The 12,986-nt window shown below is 42.3% G+C and overlaps 2 protein-coding genes across 3 annotated transcripts; one reads left to right on the top strand and one right to left on the bottom strand.

Annotated features, from left to right (window-relative positions):
- Positions 1–1,034: 1,034 nt before the first annotated feature.
- On the bottom strand, positions 1,035–7,280 carry TMEM155 (transmembrane protein 155). Of its 2 annotated transcripts, NM_001384279.1 has the most exon segments (4): positions 1,035–2,576; positions 3,644–3,801; positions 5,869–5,977; positions 6,920–7,280. In NM_001384279.1, a coding segment is annotated over 1 exon segment (192 nt). In that variant the 5' UTR covers positions 7,209–7,280; the 3' UTR covers positions 1,035–2,576; positions 3,644–3,801; positions 5,869–5,977; positions 6,920–7,016.
- LOC106998484 (uncharacterized) lies at positions 7,207–8,910 on the top strand. Its single transcript, XM_015139156.3, has 2 exons — positions 7,207–7,523; positions 8,611–8,910. The coding sequence occupies exons 1-2, from the start codon at positions 7,207–7,209 to the stop codon at positions 8,639–8,641; spliced, it is 348 nt and encodes a 115-aa protein (XP_014994642.1). The 3' UTR covers positions 8,642–8,910.
- The last annotated feature ends 4,076 nt before the right edge of the window (positions 8,911–12,986 follow it).

Here is a 12,986-nt window from a genome sequence, read left to right on the forward strand (position 1 = left end):
GATATCAAAGTAATCCAATGGGGAAAATCTCTTCAACAAATAAAAAAGCAAAAACAGAAACATTATTTATATATGGGGAGAAAAGTAACCTCAATCTTTACCTCATACCATACACAAAAATTATTTATTTATTTTTGAGATGGAGTCTCACTTTGTTGCCCAGACTGGAGCGCAGTGGCATGATCTCAACTCACTGCAACCTCGACTTCTTGGGTTCAAGTGATTCTCCCACCTCAGCCTCCCAAGTAGCTGGGATTACAGGCACCCACCACCATACCCAGCTAATTTTTGTATTTTTAGTAGAAACAGGGTTTCGCCATGTTGGCCAGGCTGGTCTTGAACTCCTGACCTCAGGTGATCCACCAGCTTCAGCCTCCCAAAATGCTGGGATTACAGGCGTGAGCCACAGCGCCTGGCCAAAAATTAATTTAATATGGAAAATAGACCTAGCAAAAGTTAAAACTATAGTTTCTAGCTTAGAAGGAAACAGGAGAATATTTTTGGTGACAGGGTATAGGTAAGTCTCTTAGGACAGAGAAAGCAATCAACATAAAAGAAAAAAGTAGATAAATTAAACTTTAAAATTTAAAATACATCTTTTGAAGACACTGTTAAGAAAATGAATAGGCTAGCCACAAAGTGGGAGAACATATTTGCAAAGCATATATATTTGATAAAGGAGTAGTGTCCAGAAGATATTAAGAATTCCTATAACTCAATAACAAAAGACAAACAACCCAAAACAGGGCACTCGTAGAGAAATAAGGTCCAAGTGATGCTTAGTGTGATGAAACAACCAGATACATAAGAACTAATCCAGTAATATTATACAACCTTCATACTTTATCCAAACTCTGAATATAATGGAAGAATCATTTAATATTTCAAGAAGATAACATTAATTGGCATATAAATTTGCCCATTAAAAAGTAAATTTAACATGAAAATAAATATTTCTATCTATGAATCTCATTCCAATTGACCATTAACAAAGTTCGGTAATAATAACTCACCAATAAAAAGCCACATGAAAAACTGTGTTACATATAGTTTATTTTTATTTCATAGCCTTTTTAAAAATATAAGCCACCTAATATTTTGAAAAACATACACAGAATAATCATTTAGCTGCCACAATATTACAAAAATAAAATGACACAGAATAAACTGCACAAGAGAACAAAATAATCTCTGCTGAGTCACTCTGACTGGGAACACATAATAGTCACTAGGAAGGTGAAGTGGAGCCGTACTGCCATTTCTTCAAGATCAGTTATCACTCAAATCAATCACAGGTACTCCCAGGAGACCATTCCATGCACTACACAGGAATATGTGCAATATATAGATGTCAAGTTAACATCTTGAATTTAATTCCAAATACCATTCTTTCTTTTCCTCTGGGAGACAAGTTCAATGGCAAGCTAGAATAGTGAAGACCATGGGACATCAAGCCCATGACTGACCCACACCTCTCCCAGCTGGTTCTACAACGCAAGAAAGAGAATAAAGTATACTGTGCTATCTAACACAAAAGCTAGTAGCCCCATTTGGCTATTTTAATTTAAATTAATTACAATTAAACAAAATTTAAATTTTCCTTCCTCAGTCACACTAGCCACATTTCAAGTGTTCACTAGCCCCATGTGTCTAAATGGTTAGCATATTGGACACTGCAGATATAGAACATTTCTGTCATCACAGAAAGTTCTTTTAGACAGCCCTGGATGTGGGAAGTGTTTCTTCTTTGCTTAGCTAGGATGTAGGCTGCTTATAGAAGCAGCTTTGAGAGGCAATTCTTCTCCCAGGATATTCCTAGACCGGTGGTGGAGTCACAGAAAGGAGTAAGGTAGCCTTTCTCTGCATAGATTCCCCTCCTCCATGCATGAAAGCAACGGTCTTTTTATAGGAATCAAATACACAAACCCAGACTCCACCAAAATATAACTGACAGGATAATTAGAGAGGAGAGAAATGATGCAGATGAGGGAGCAGCGTGGTAGAACATTCTTTATCCTACACCAACCCTCCATAAAGAGGTTATGGCCACCAAGGAAGTGCGCAGGTACCCAGGGCCCTCTAGAAAATCCTGATGTGGGACAAGGATATTGGCTAAGAGAGGTCAGTCCTGTCAAGAGTTTTGTGAGAACACCTGACATGCCTTCACTCTGCTCACTCTGTCAGAGGGGAGCAGTGCTGCTTGGAGCTTTGACAGTTGTGAAGGAACTAGAGTTTTGATCTTTTTGAACTTTATGCTCCTCTGCAACTGTATTTTGTAGCCAGGGCATAAAATGTTAGTTGTCCTCCCAAGATCCACCACCATCTTCTTCCTCATCAAGAGAAAATGGATTTTTGTCAAAGGCAGTTATATATCCAGCTACGAAAACTACATTTCTCAGACAATCTTGCCGATAGCAGTAGCCAATGACACAGTTCTGGCCAATGAGATGAAGGCAAAAGCTATTGGCCTGCTGAGGAAGCTCTTAAAAAGCAAGTGGATTCGAACTGGCATGCCCCGTTTTCTCTGTGGGCTTCCTCCTCCTTCTTGTGGGCAGCTGCAGGGACCATCTTGGAACCTGGAGGAAAAAGCCAAAGGAACCTCAGCAGCCACCTTAATTAAGCCTGACACCCGTGAGCTGCTGAACCAACACCAGCAGCTGCCTGCCTCTAACCTCCTTGTTCTATGAGAAAAGAACAAACCCTCTAATTTGTTTAAGCCGCTCTTCAGTCCAAAACTTCCTATTCCATTATCAAGATAAAAATTCATCTTGATTCCCAATAGGAAAGTGTGATTTTCATCTGAAAGGAAAAGACATCTTGCTTGAAGAATCTGTACCTATTCAATAAATTCAAGTAACTTCAGAGTCATACTAACAAAACAAAAGTCACAGATAAAGGTTTTAGCTCAAACCCACCCATGTCTTCAGGATCTGTCTATACAGACCAAGAATGGCAGAAATGTTTGGGTTCATTATACAAAGTGGCTACTGTTAAGGAAAATAAGAGGGTTTTTTTTTTAAACTTTAATCCATCAGAAAGCTTTTCCTGCATGCTTATTAGGTTCTGATTACTGGGTCTAAATGCCCTTCTGATAATCCAGCTTCCTGTATGGGAAGATGCTCATGACTCAGATACTTAATCAGATCATTATTAACCCATAACATTATTTATTTTGTGTAGACAAAATAAAAAGTGGAGGACTGAGAAATGTATTTCACTGATTCAAACAAACAAAAAAAAACTACATCAAAGATTTACAACTCAATTCTTAACCTTCCCTTGTATGTGACACAGACACCTGACAGTGACATTCTAATGATCCTAGAGTTTTAATTGTGGATTTAGCTTAAATATGCACAAATAACTCGGAGTAGCTGCTAAAATTAAAAACAAAGTACAGCACTGTGTAGATACCTTATGTATTACATTAGTATCTTTAGTATTCTACCAGTCTCTAGATTAGTAAGTGTGACTTAGAAAAAAACAAACATTTCCCACTATTCTAAATGGTTTAACCATTTACAAACTTTAAAATTTTGGTCATTTAAAATTTAACTCCATTGCACTGATTTTGAAACTATAGACAAAATTGGAAATACAGAATGTCAAACTAAAAATAGAGTATTTCATATTTTTTACTCACCTAGTTCCAAGTTTCCACCCCTGCAGGCGAACCAAAAACAAATCCTGGCACCTTGCCATTCCCAGAAAAGCCAGTGCATGGCACACTCTGGGTAAATTTTCTCTCTTATTCTGTAGAATCACACCAGATGGCATCAGTTCTGCATCTACAGCTGTGCCCTAAAATTGAAGTTCAGACATAGGAATCTACTTTATTAGACATTTTAGATTTTGCAGGTGTGAGTGTGATGTCATTCTCATTCAACTTAAAATGGTTATCTTGCCAAGTAGAACTGCAGATCCATTGCACTTACAAGTTTGGAAACTAATGCAACAACCAAGATTGTCTTGATAAGATCTGAAGCCATTTTAAACACCTGAAATTTAGAAACAATGATGAAATAATAATATTTGAAATAAAATACAAATATTACATAATAGAATTATGGCTCATTTCCTTATAATGTAAGAAATTCAAGTCACCTTCTAACATTGCTGAAGAATCACTAAAAACCTTTTTATTGAAAATAAAACATAGGAATCTTCTATAATGAAGTTACATTTATATAATAAGCAGTTATTTTAAATATTCTTGACTTTTCAAGTGCTTTAATGTCTGTCTCATACTTACACAGTCTTTAAAAATAGACTTGGCCCATAGTGACTGTCAGAACAGGGGGTGGTCAAGGGATGGAGTAGCCAACATGTAGAAGCCTGAAACCTAGATCATTGTGGGTGTCAGAGTATTTGATCTAAGTCAAAAATGCATTAAGGTAGCCAAAAATGTGAGTTTGAAAGTAGTCCTAATTTGGGAGGTCGGTCTATGTCAGGTCTTGGAAAAATGATGATTGAATAATTAAATAAATAGCAAAAGACAGCTCATCTACAGGTGTCAAAGTTTCAAAAGCAGAGCCTCTAACAAAGCAAGGGCAGGGCAGGAGATCAACAGCAGCAAGATCTAAGAGCAAATGTGAGTTACCTTAATTCCCAGAGCTTAGAGTCAAGTTCCAAGCAGAGGTTGAGTAATAGGAATAAATATTCATTGTGGCCTGGATAAATGGGAACTTGGTCATTAATGAATTTGATTACAAGGAGGTAATAAAATGACCCTGGACACAAGATAGAAAGGCACCACTGCTTTCTTAGGAACATGAGTCAGTAGAACCAGCTGAGAGATTGGATTAATACTCAGATGGTAATAAACTAGTCACCCTGACTTTTCAATAGTCTCCTGTCTAGGAAGAATGATGGGCAGGTTAAACTCATGGATACCAGTGGTGGTGCTAGGAAGATTAAAAGATTGCAAACTCAAGAAGCCAAGCATGTGGTTAAAATAATTTCCATTCTGGTTATTCTAAAGTGTGAAATGATTGTTTTCAATCCTTACAAAAACTATCATTGCTAATTAATTACTCCCACACTCATCTTCAATGTCCGTATTAACTATACAACCCTTTAACTAAATGCCACTGCGGAGATATCAACCAATTAGAGAACTATTGTTCAAAGCACAATACAGAATCACTGCAGTTGATTCAGGGAATTCAAACTGAGAATTCAAATCAAGTCTTACCATAACTCTGATAAAGAGGTGAGAATTTGCTCATACCCTAATAATTAAAGTAAACCACTTATTTATTAAGAACGGGCCTATTTGGGGAGAGTGAAATAGAAAGTGGGAAATTATCTGATGTCTTGGGCCAAAATTATTCACCTGAGACTATTTTTCCTTTAAAGCATCAAAATAATTGTCTTACACTTCACTTTTATATTATCAACTTAGGCAAACTTTAGTATTTCATTTTTTACCCTCTCTATATGGTCTTTCTTTGTGTCTAAAATTAGTATTTTCAATACTACAGTTATGACTTAGCTTATCCCACACTGATATGACTAACCCAAATCCTCCCTTACTGAAGACAGAGTCTATCTGCATCACATATTTCATCCCATGAACCCCCGCACTGTTTTTCAAAAGGGCAGAATGATTATTAAAAGTGCAAACACTCCTGACATCTCAGTCAAATTTCCACAATCCTCTACTGAGACACTGATTCTCGAAATGAGTTAGGAGTCAGTTTGGCTTTGTAGTTCTGGTAGAAGCTCACCAGATTTGAGTGGGAGAGAGCCCTTTCCTTCCTTGTGCCCATTTCCCCCATCCTGAACCTACATGTTTTTAGGCCCTGGATCTTTAGAAGTTTAGTCATAACTAAGGCCAACGTGAAACCATGTGCCATCCCAACCTACCATTTGCAGAAAGCTTCCATCTCCCGTTGTTCCAGCCTTCTTTTTGCAGGCCCAAACTGTCATTGCAGCTGTGGTCCTCTATGCACTAGTCAAGGGCAGCAGCTCGGCTCTAGAAAGAGAGACGACATAAATCCAGGGAAAAGCTTCCGAAGGATGAAGATATTTCCCAAACTAACATTACCGAGAGGGTACTTAGGGCATACTGGTACTCAAGTTTGCTCCTGCCCGCCCATATTCTGCAAAAGTTCTAGTAATTTAAACTGAAACCACAGACCCGCCTCTCCGTCCTTTTTCCTGTTTCCCTACGCTATGCAAACAGTACCTCTTTTAGCTGGCTTTCCAGGCCATCACCCAAAAGGTCACGTACCGGCAAACCCTAAGGCATCTTTCAAATGACTCTCACTGTAACGTTCACCATCCGCTGTCCCAGATTCCAAACCTACCCTGCACTGCAATCCGCAGACACTAACTGTGGTTGGTGGCTAGAATATGAGTAAGGAACACCGGGAGGAAGGGATTCCTCCCTCCAAATGGGCGACTGAATCTTCCCTCCCCCACGCCCCACCCCAGCACCACCAGACGAACTCCATTTACCATCTCTCAAAGCGCAAAAATGTTTAAAGCAATTTTTAAAATACTTCAAGTGCGCTGTTTCCTCCTGCCACCTGTCCCAAAGCCCACACACTCTTTCTCAAAAATGTGGATATTCAGGTTAACCTTCGATTTTGTTCGAAAATAGCTAAACTGAATTACCCGAATAATTTACTTTTCCACTCCTTGGGTATAACTAAAATGCAGTTGAACCGAAAAGAGCTTGCTGTTGTCCAAAGTCACTCCGGCTCCAAGGGGCGAATTCTCTTTTCGCCATCTCTCCCAGCCCTGGAACAACTTGAGGTCCCTCCCGAAGAGCAAAGCGCCAGCCCAGACCCCATACACCCACCGTCCCTGGCACCCGAACGCTCTGCGAGCCCCGGGCCTCCCACAGGAGCGGAGACGCGGGTACCTGCGCCTCACGCCGGAACCGACCCGTCAGAGCCGCCGAGCCCCGCACCTGGAAACTGGGAGGCCACGAAGACGCAGAATTGAGGCGGAGACCCAGCCCAGGGCCCGCGCAGTTCGGTGCCCTCCCGCCAGTGCCCGCACTCAGGTCACACCGCTTGCTCTCGGGAGAAGCCCCAAGGCTCACGGTGCACCGAGAGGCGCCCGGGCTGGAGCGCCCCGGCTGTGTTGGCCACGGAGTTCTTCAGTTGCTTGATGACCACGAAGAGCAGGAGAAAAAGTAAGAAAAGCAGGAAGAAGAAGAGCGCCAGGTAGAGCAGCAAGTTGAGTTCCCACTCCATGCTGGAGGCGCCGGCGCTCGCTTGCCGTGCGCGCTCAGCACGGGCTGCAACTGGAGGGCGAGCGCGCCGACCGCACACCCACCTCCCCGCACTCCCGCCCCTCGCGAGGCCGTGCCGCTTTGGGCGCCGACTCCGGGGTCCGTGCTCTGCCTCCCCCGGCTCCGAGGAAACGCGCCAAGAAGCTGAGGAAATCCGGCGCCGACTCTCCCCGCTGGCACCAGAGCCTTCCGCTTCGCTGAGATCCTTTCAGGTGCTCTCGAGGACGCGAGCGACTTCCCTAGGAGCGAAATTCCGCTGGCAGGGACGCCAGAAGAGGTAACGGCTCAGTCTCCCAGGGGAGGTCGGGACTGGTGTTTTGCAAATGATTTAAAAGTTCCCCTCCAACATCCAGTAGGGTCCCTAGCCCCCTGTCTTCCGAATTCATTTCTTTCGTTATATCCCTCCGTTCCTGCTTTCCGAAAAGACAGGGGTTGCCATGGCCCAGAGACCCAAAAGAATGAAAGGTGACAGTGAAGACGGGGTCTGAAAGGCTATGAGATGATTTCGTGCTATGAGATGTCTGAGTGAATTCCTGTTCGAGCTGTCTTGCTCTTCAGAGTAGCAGATGCATTCAATGTTGAATGTACTTTTCTATGGACAACAGGTCATTTGGAAAGGCATTAAGAATACAACGTATTTCGGTAGTGATATAGCACAAAGTTTTCAAATATTGGCCTCAAATTCAGTTTCTTTGGTGAAAGGAGGAAAACAAGTTTACTCAAAGTGTTTCTTGAGTCCCTAAAGCCTTTCTGTATCTAGTTGACGTGACCCGAAGCCCATATTGAGCAGCTTTGAAAGCTGTTCAGTGTATCTATTACTGCGCAACAAATTAAACCCAAATGTAGTGGCTTCAAACAACAAACATTGATCATCGCTCACAGTTTCTGTGGGTCCAAAATGTAGGAGCACTGGCTGGGTGATTCTGGTGTGGGGTTACTCATAAGGCTCCGTTCAGATGTCAGCCAGGTCTGCCTTCAGCTGAATGCTTGTGTGGAGGTGGAGGATCCACTTCCAGGATGGTTCACTCGCTGGCTGCCAGGTAGGGCTGGTTGTTAGTGGGAGGCCTCAGTTCCCTTCCATAGGTGCTTCCAACACAGCTGCAGGCTTCCCCCAGAACAAGTGATGAAAGAAAACAAAGCAGAGGCTGCAGTGCTCTTTACCACTAGCTTCAGAAGTCATGTGTGGTCACTATCCCACTGGTCACACAGGTCAGCCCTATTCAGTGTAGGAGTCCAAGAACATGAACGCCAAGGAGTGAGGATCACTGGGGCCGGTCTTGGAGTCAGCTATGACAGCTGCTAATACAGCCAGTTATCATTGCCCATTTGTAGGCCTAACTTTATTTTATTCTTTGTTTATGAAGATGCGGAATTGCCTCCTGGACTGAATTCTGAGGATGAGGCCTGACAACATCCCTGACTGTAGTAAGTGGCTGCTCCAGAGATGACAGGGGTTCAGAGAGACAGGGTGGTATGAAAACAGTGTGTGAACTGCAAGTCTCATGGACCTGATTCTAGTGTCCGCTCTACCTGTCAGGGGTCACTTTTGCTTAATGACTCTCAGTCCCCTCCTCTGTGACATGCCTTGCTGATCTTTCCCTTGGATTTGTTGTGAGGCTCAAAAATGAGCAAATGTTAAATAAAAATGTGTTTTGCTATATAAACGTCAGATACTGTTATTATTCTTTTACCAAGGGCCCCCAATGCTACAAGCTACTGAACAAAATTTCCAGGCCCTAGGCCTCTCCACCAAGCATCTTAGTGCATAAACGAAAAGAATCTTTTTTTTCATTTTCTCTTTGTCTCTCTCTCAATAACATGATATTGATCCACTTCAAGGCAGTGGTATGCTGGAGCTGGCTCATAATGACTCACAGGAGCTGATTGTTAAATTTTGTAAACCAGTTATTAAATTCCAGCTATTATTAAAAGTTAAATTATATAAAGCTACAATTATGTTAACAACAAAGGTAATTAATACTCAAAACTCATCACTTTCTAATTATTTTATTAGTTTGGTACAAAGGCAAAAACCACGTACTACATTTCACTGCTGTCTGTGCACTTGAGGTTAATTCCATGTGTTGTAGCTGTGTGGTGAAGATGCTGCATAGTGGTATGTTACTGCGCATCTCTTCCCAGCTGTGTTCAGTGCTGTCGTGTTGGTAGCTTGAAATTAGCTATGATGAGTGGGTTTGCCTTGAGAAAATAGACAAATGCTACAAATCAGGACCAGGCAGGCAGTTGTTACATTAACCAGCACAACACTGCTCGTGGGGCTATTGAGAGAAATTTAAAGTCTTATACAAGTTTAGCAAAGATTTGTGATTTTTTTTTTTTTGACCGCCCAGAATCCACACACCTCCACTCTAAGCACCACATGTTCCTACGGATGGAATTCTCCATTTTATGTAATCTTGGCAAGAAGACAGATCCCAGTGCCTACTTTCCCTTGCCACCTCCTGTTACGGAAACCAAGGGGATCAGATATATCTTTTACCCACTCCTGATACAGTGTGGGGAGGAGGGCAAGAAGAGCTATGCCAGAAACTTAGTCAAATATCCTTGTCTCCAGGACTCTGAACCTTGGGAGTTGACAGAACAGGAGGAATGTTCAGAAGTCAGATGCATCCCCGTTGCTCGGGCAATCTGAGCGCCAGAACAGTGCCAAGAGTGACCTAGGCATGGCTACTGCTGCCTGCCTCGACGGCATCCTCAACTCCTGGCCCAGACCGGGCCCTCCTGCTTTCTTTCCATTCCATAACCTTTCTCTGGCTTTCCAGGAAATCTTATTGCTGTGAGGCCAAGTGGTTAGTGCCAGTTTTCAAAGGAGAACGCTGACCAATTATGAAGGCATTGCTTAAGTACTTGGCACATGTTAAGCACTCTTAATTAACAAGGTGTTTGGTAGGAAAGGCGTGTGATTTGGCACATTGCCATCCAGATATCCAAGCTATCGAAGGATGAAAATTGAAGCATGGAGAGGTTAAGTGACCTGCTGAAGATCACACAGCTGGCAAGTGGCAGGAGAGGGATGTGAACCCAGAAAGTCTGGCTCCAGAGCCTGCACTCCCAACCCTCGTGATTGTACTGCCTCGCAGGGAAAAGTGTACTTTTGTGTGCATGACCATCAAATTAATCAACATATTTTTTCTTTTGAGCGTCAGACTAAAAAGAAACACATTTCAAGAGACATATGTCTTCTGCATCTCAGCTCCTACTTTTGAAATCTTGAAGGTCAGAACTTCAAATGAGCCAGTGTTTGCCTGCAGAATGCTGTGGGAAAAGGCCAAGGGATGAAGGTTTTATGTTGCCAAGCTCAAACCCATGTCAGCCTTTCTAACCGTAACTCTTTAGATTATCCATTTATCTGAGCAGCTTAAATGGATTTATAGGTATTAACTAACAAATTCTGATATTCACTTTCCATAGAATTTGTATTTAAAATAATATTGCTGCCACGAAAAATAACATATTACATTTAGTAGATGCTCCCAATGCTTTTCAGTCTCTGGTTATATTTATGTACCTCATAAAAGGCTCTGAACTTCAGTTTATATTGTATAAATGACTCCATATGAATAAAGCAGAATCTTTCTCTTCCTAAAGATGCACATTAATGGAAATTCATAGAAAGAAAACCCAAGCATTTTAAAAAGCAGAAAGGATACTCACTATAGATAAGAGCATAACTGCTTCCAGAAACTAAAAGATGTACAAATGGGTAGGTGGAGGGAGCTGTGTCACTACAATCACATACGACTGCCCACAGTGTGGACCCCAGATACACTCCCACTAACAGCATGCCTCGTCCCCCACTCAGAGTTAGACTTCATGCATCTTTCATCTTCTCAGTTTCCTCCCCGTGGGTCTCAAAACAACTAGATGTTGCCCCAGAGCTGCCCAAGGTCTTAGCCTATGGACCTCTATGGCATGTGGCAAGATGAGGGTTCCCCTTCCCTTTTCCCACCTTGTTCCTCCCAACTCTCATCTCTTATAGGAAGCAGGTATTTGATCATAACAAGCATCATAGATATTTATGAGAAATGATTAATACCAGGAACAGAAAGGTTTATGTGTCTTGTAAATGTGCTTCTCCAAAGAGTCTAAACACCTAAGAAGACACCCAGAAAGGGCTGTAAAAATCTACTGTCACAATCCTACCTGGACTTACCTGTTGTTGGCACCTGGAGGATGGAAGCAGCTTCCCCAGGAGAAGGGCAGGATAAGAGCAGGAGACAACAGAAAAAGAGATTTCCAGGCACCTTTCTAAGGCTGACTCAACTTGGCCTGATGTGAACCCCTCCAAAAAACAAAGAAATGTTTTGCAACATGCTTTAGTCTTGAAATGTGTTGTTAACCTGGGTAGTAAGATAGGTTCTTAAGTAACAGCACACCTTCCCAGGTGCTGCAAGCCATAAGAATTGAGTGACCCATAGATGATGTTTGCTTAGATGGGGTCACCTTAAAGCACCCATGCATGTGCTGGGGATGAGGTCCATACTCCTTGGAAGCTTCCAGGCCCTAGGACCCTGTCCTGGCTAGTTAGGACCTGAATCAGCCCCAGTGATCTTGGTGACTCCAATGGCCCAGAAATATCCCAGCCATACTATTCATGCCTCTGTGGCACCTCACCTCCCTTGCTTCTGCTCCATACACAAAAACACCACCATGTTCATTTCTGCAGAAGAGACACAAACTGGACCTCCTTGAAATTGCTGCTTGTTGATACTTTTTATCACCCCTACAACCCTCTAGATCTGAATTAGAAAGGCTAAGAGAATGCTCGCTGCTGTAGGAGAACAGAAAAGTCAATTGTTCTGCCTGAGGGAGTTGTATAAAGTTGATCAGCTATTACTGTAACACCCCATGATAGGATTTGCTCTTTACACCATCACCTCTTCCCAGATCCCATCCTCAAATCAACTGTATAAATATGCATTTTATACAGTGCATATAAAATGAGATGCTCTTCAGGAAATAAGTAAAATTTATGTGATAAGCTATTTAAATTTCATGTAACCGTTCAGGAATTCCAGTGAGAAGGAAGTAAGGAAGGGTGGGAGGAAGGGAGGGAGGGAGAAAAGGAGAAGGGGAGGGAGGGAGGGAGGCAGGGAGGGAGGCAGGGAGGGAAGGAAGACAAAGAAAAGAAGTCTAATGAAATTTATTGGAGGGGTATGTGGGAGATAGTCCTATGTGGGTAGCCCTTGAAATCCAGAATTTGCCACTAAGAATAGTTCTGTGAAAAATACTCTGGATTCTGTCCTTGATTTAGAATGTCTTTAAACACAGCAGAAGATACACTAAGTCTGTTCAATATTGGAAAAGAAAAATATTAAGTGACAGATTGTAATTGCAGCCAAATGCTATATCTTCAGTTTGGATTCTGCAGTAAATTAGCAGGAACATTGAAAAAAGTCGATGTGACTGTGGCCGACCCTGGACTTGATCAATACTATGTCATGTAGCAAAATAAAGAATCTGAGCATTATTAAGCAATGTATCTTTTGTTCAGCATAACTTTAATGGCAGTGGAGAAACTGTTGCTGCTGATGACAGGTCTGCAAGCTCCTGCATGAGTTAACGATGAAGAGCAACGAGCTTGCACACACACACAAGACAAAAATTGGGCAGTCCAGAGGGCGGAAAAGAATGGATAAAAGTAGATTTTGTCTGTAACTCCTACATCTTCAGTGAAACACTCGCTTGTGAGATCTAACCACCTCAACACCTAGGGCGT

This window comes from Macaca mulatta, chromosome 5 (genome assembly GCF_049350105.2).
Source record: "Macaca mulatta isolate MMU2019108-1 chromosome 5, T2T-MMU8v2.0, whole genome shotgun sequence".
NCBI classification, from domain to species: Eukaryota; Metazoa; Chordata; class Mammalia; order Primates; family Cercopithecidae; genus Macaca; species Macaca mulatta.

What these genes read in the sequence shown, in the direction of transcription:
- TMEM155 (XM_078001810.1), bottom strand. Translation starts at nt 3,989, where the DNA reads ATGGCTTCAGATCTTATCAAGACAATCTTGGTTGTTGCATTAGTTTCC. An exon ending in TTGCATTAGTTTCCAAACTT is followed by an intron (nt 3,802 to 3,935) that starts GTAAGTGCAATG and finishes CTTCAATTTTAG; the next exon opens with GGCACAGCTGTAGATGCAGA. An exon ending in GGGTGGAAACTTGGAACTAG is followed by an intron (nt 2,577 to 3,643) that starts GTGAGTAAAAAA and finishes TTTTTCCTCCAG; the next exon opens with GTTCCAAGATGGTCCCTGCA.
- LOC106998484 (XM_015139156.3), top strand. Translation starts at nt 7,207, where the DNA reads ATGCTGGAGGCGCCGGCGCTCGCTTGCCGTGCGCGCTCAGCACGGGCT. An exon ending in TGGCAGGGACGCCAGAAGAG is followed by an intron (nt 7,524 to 8,610) that starts GTAACGGCTCAG and finishes TTGTTTATGAAG; the next exon opens with ATGCGGAATTGCCTCCTGGA.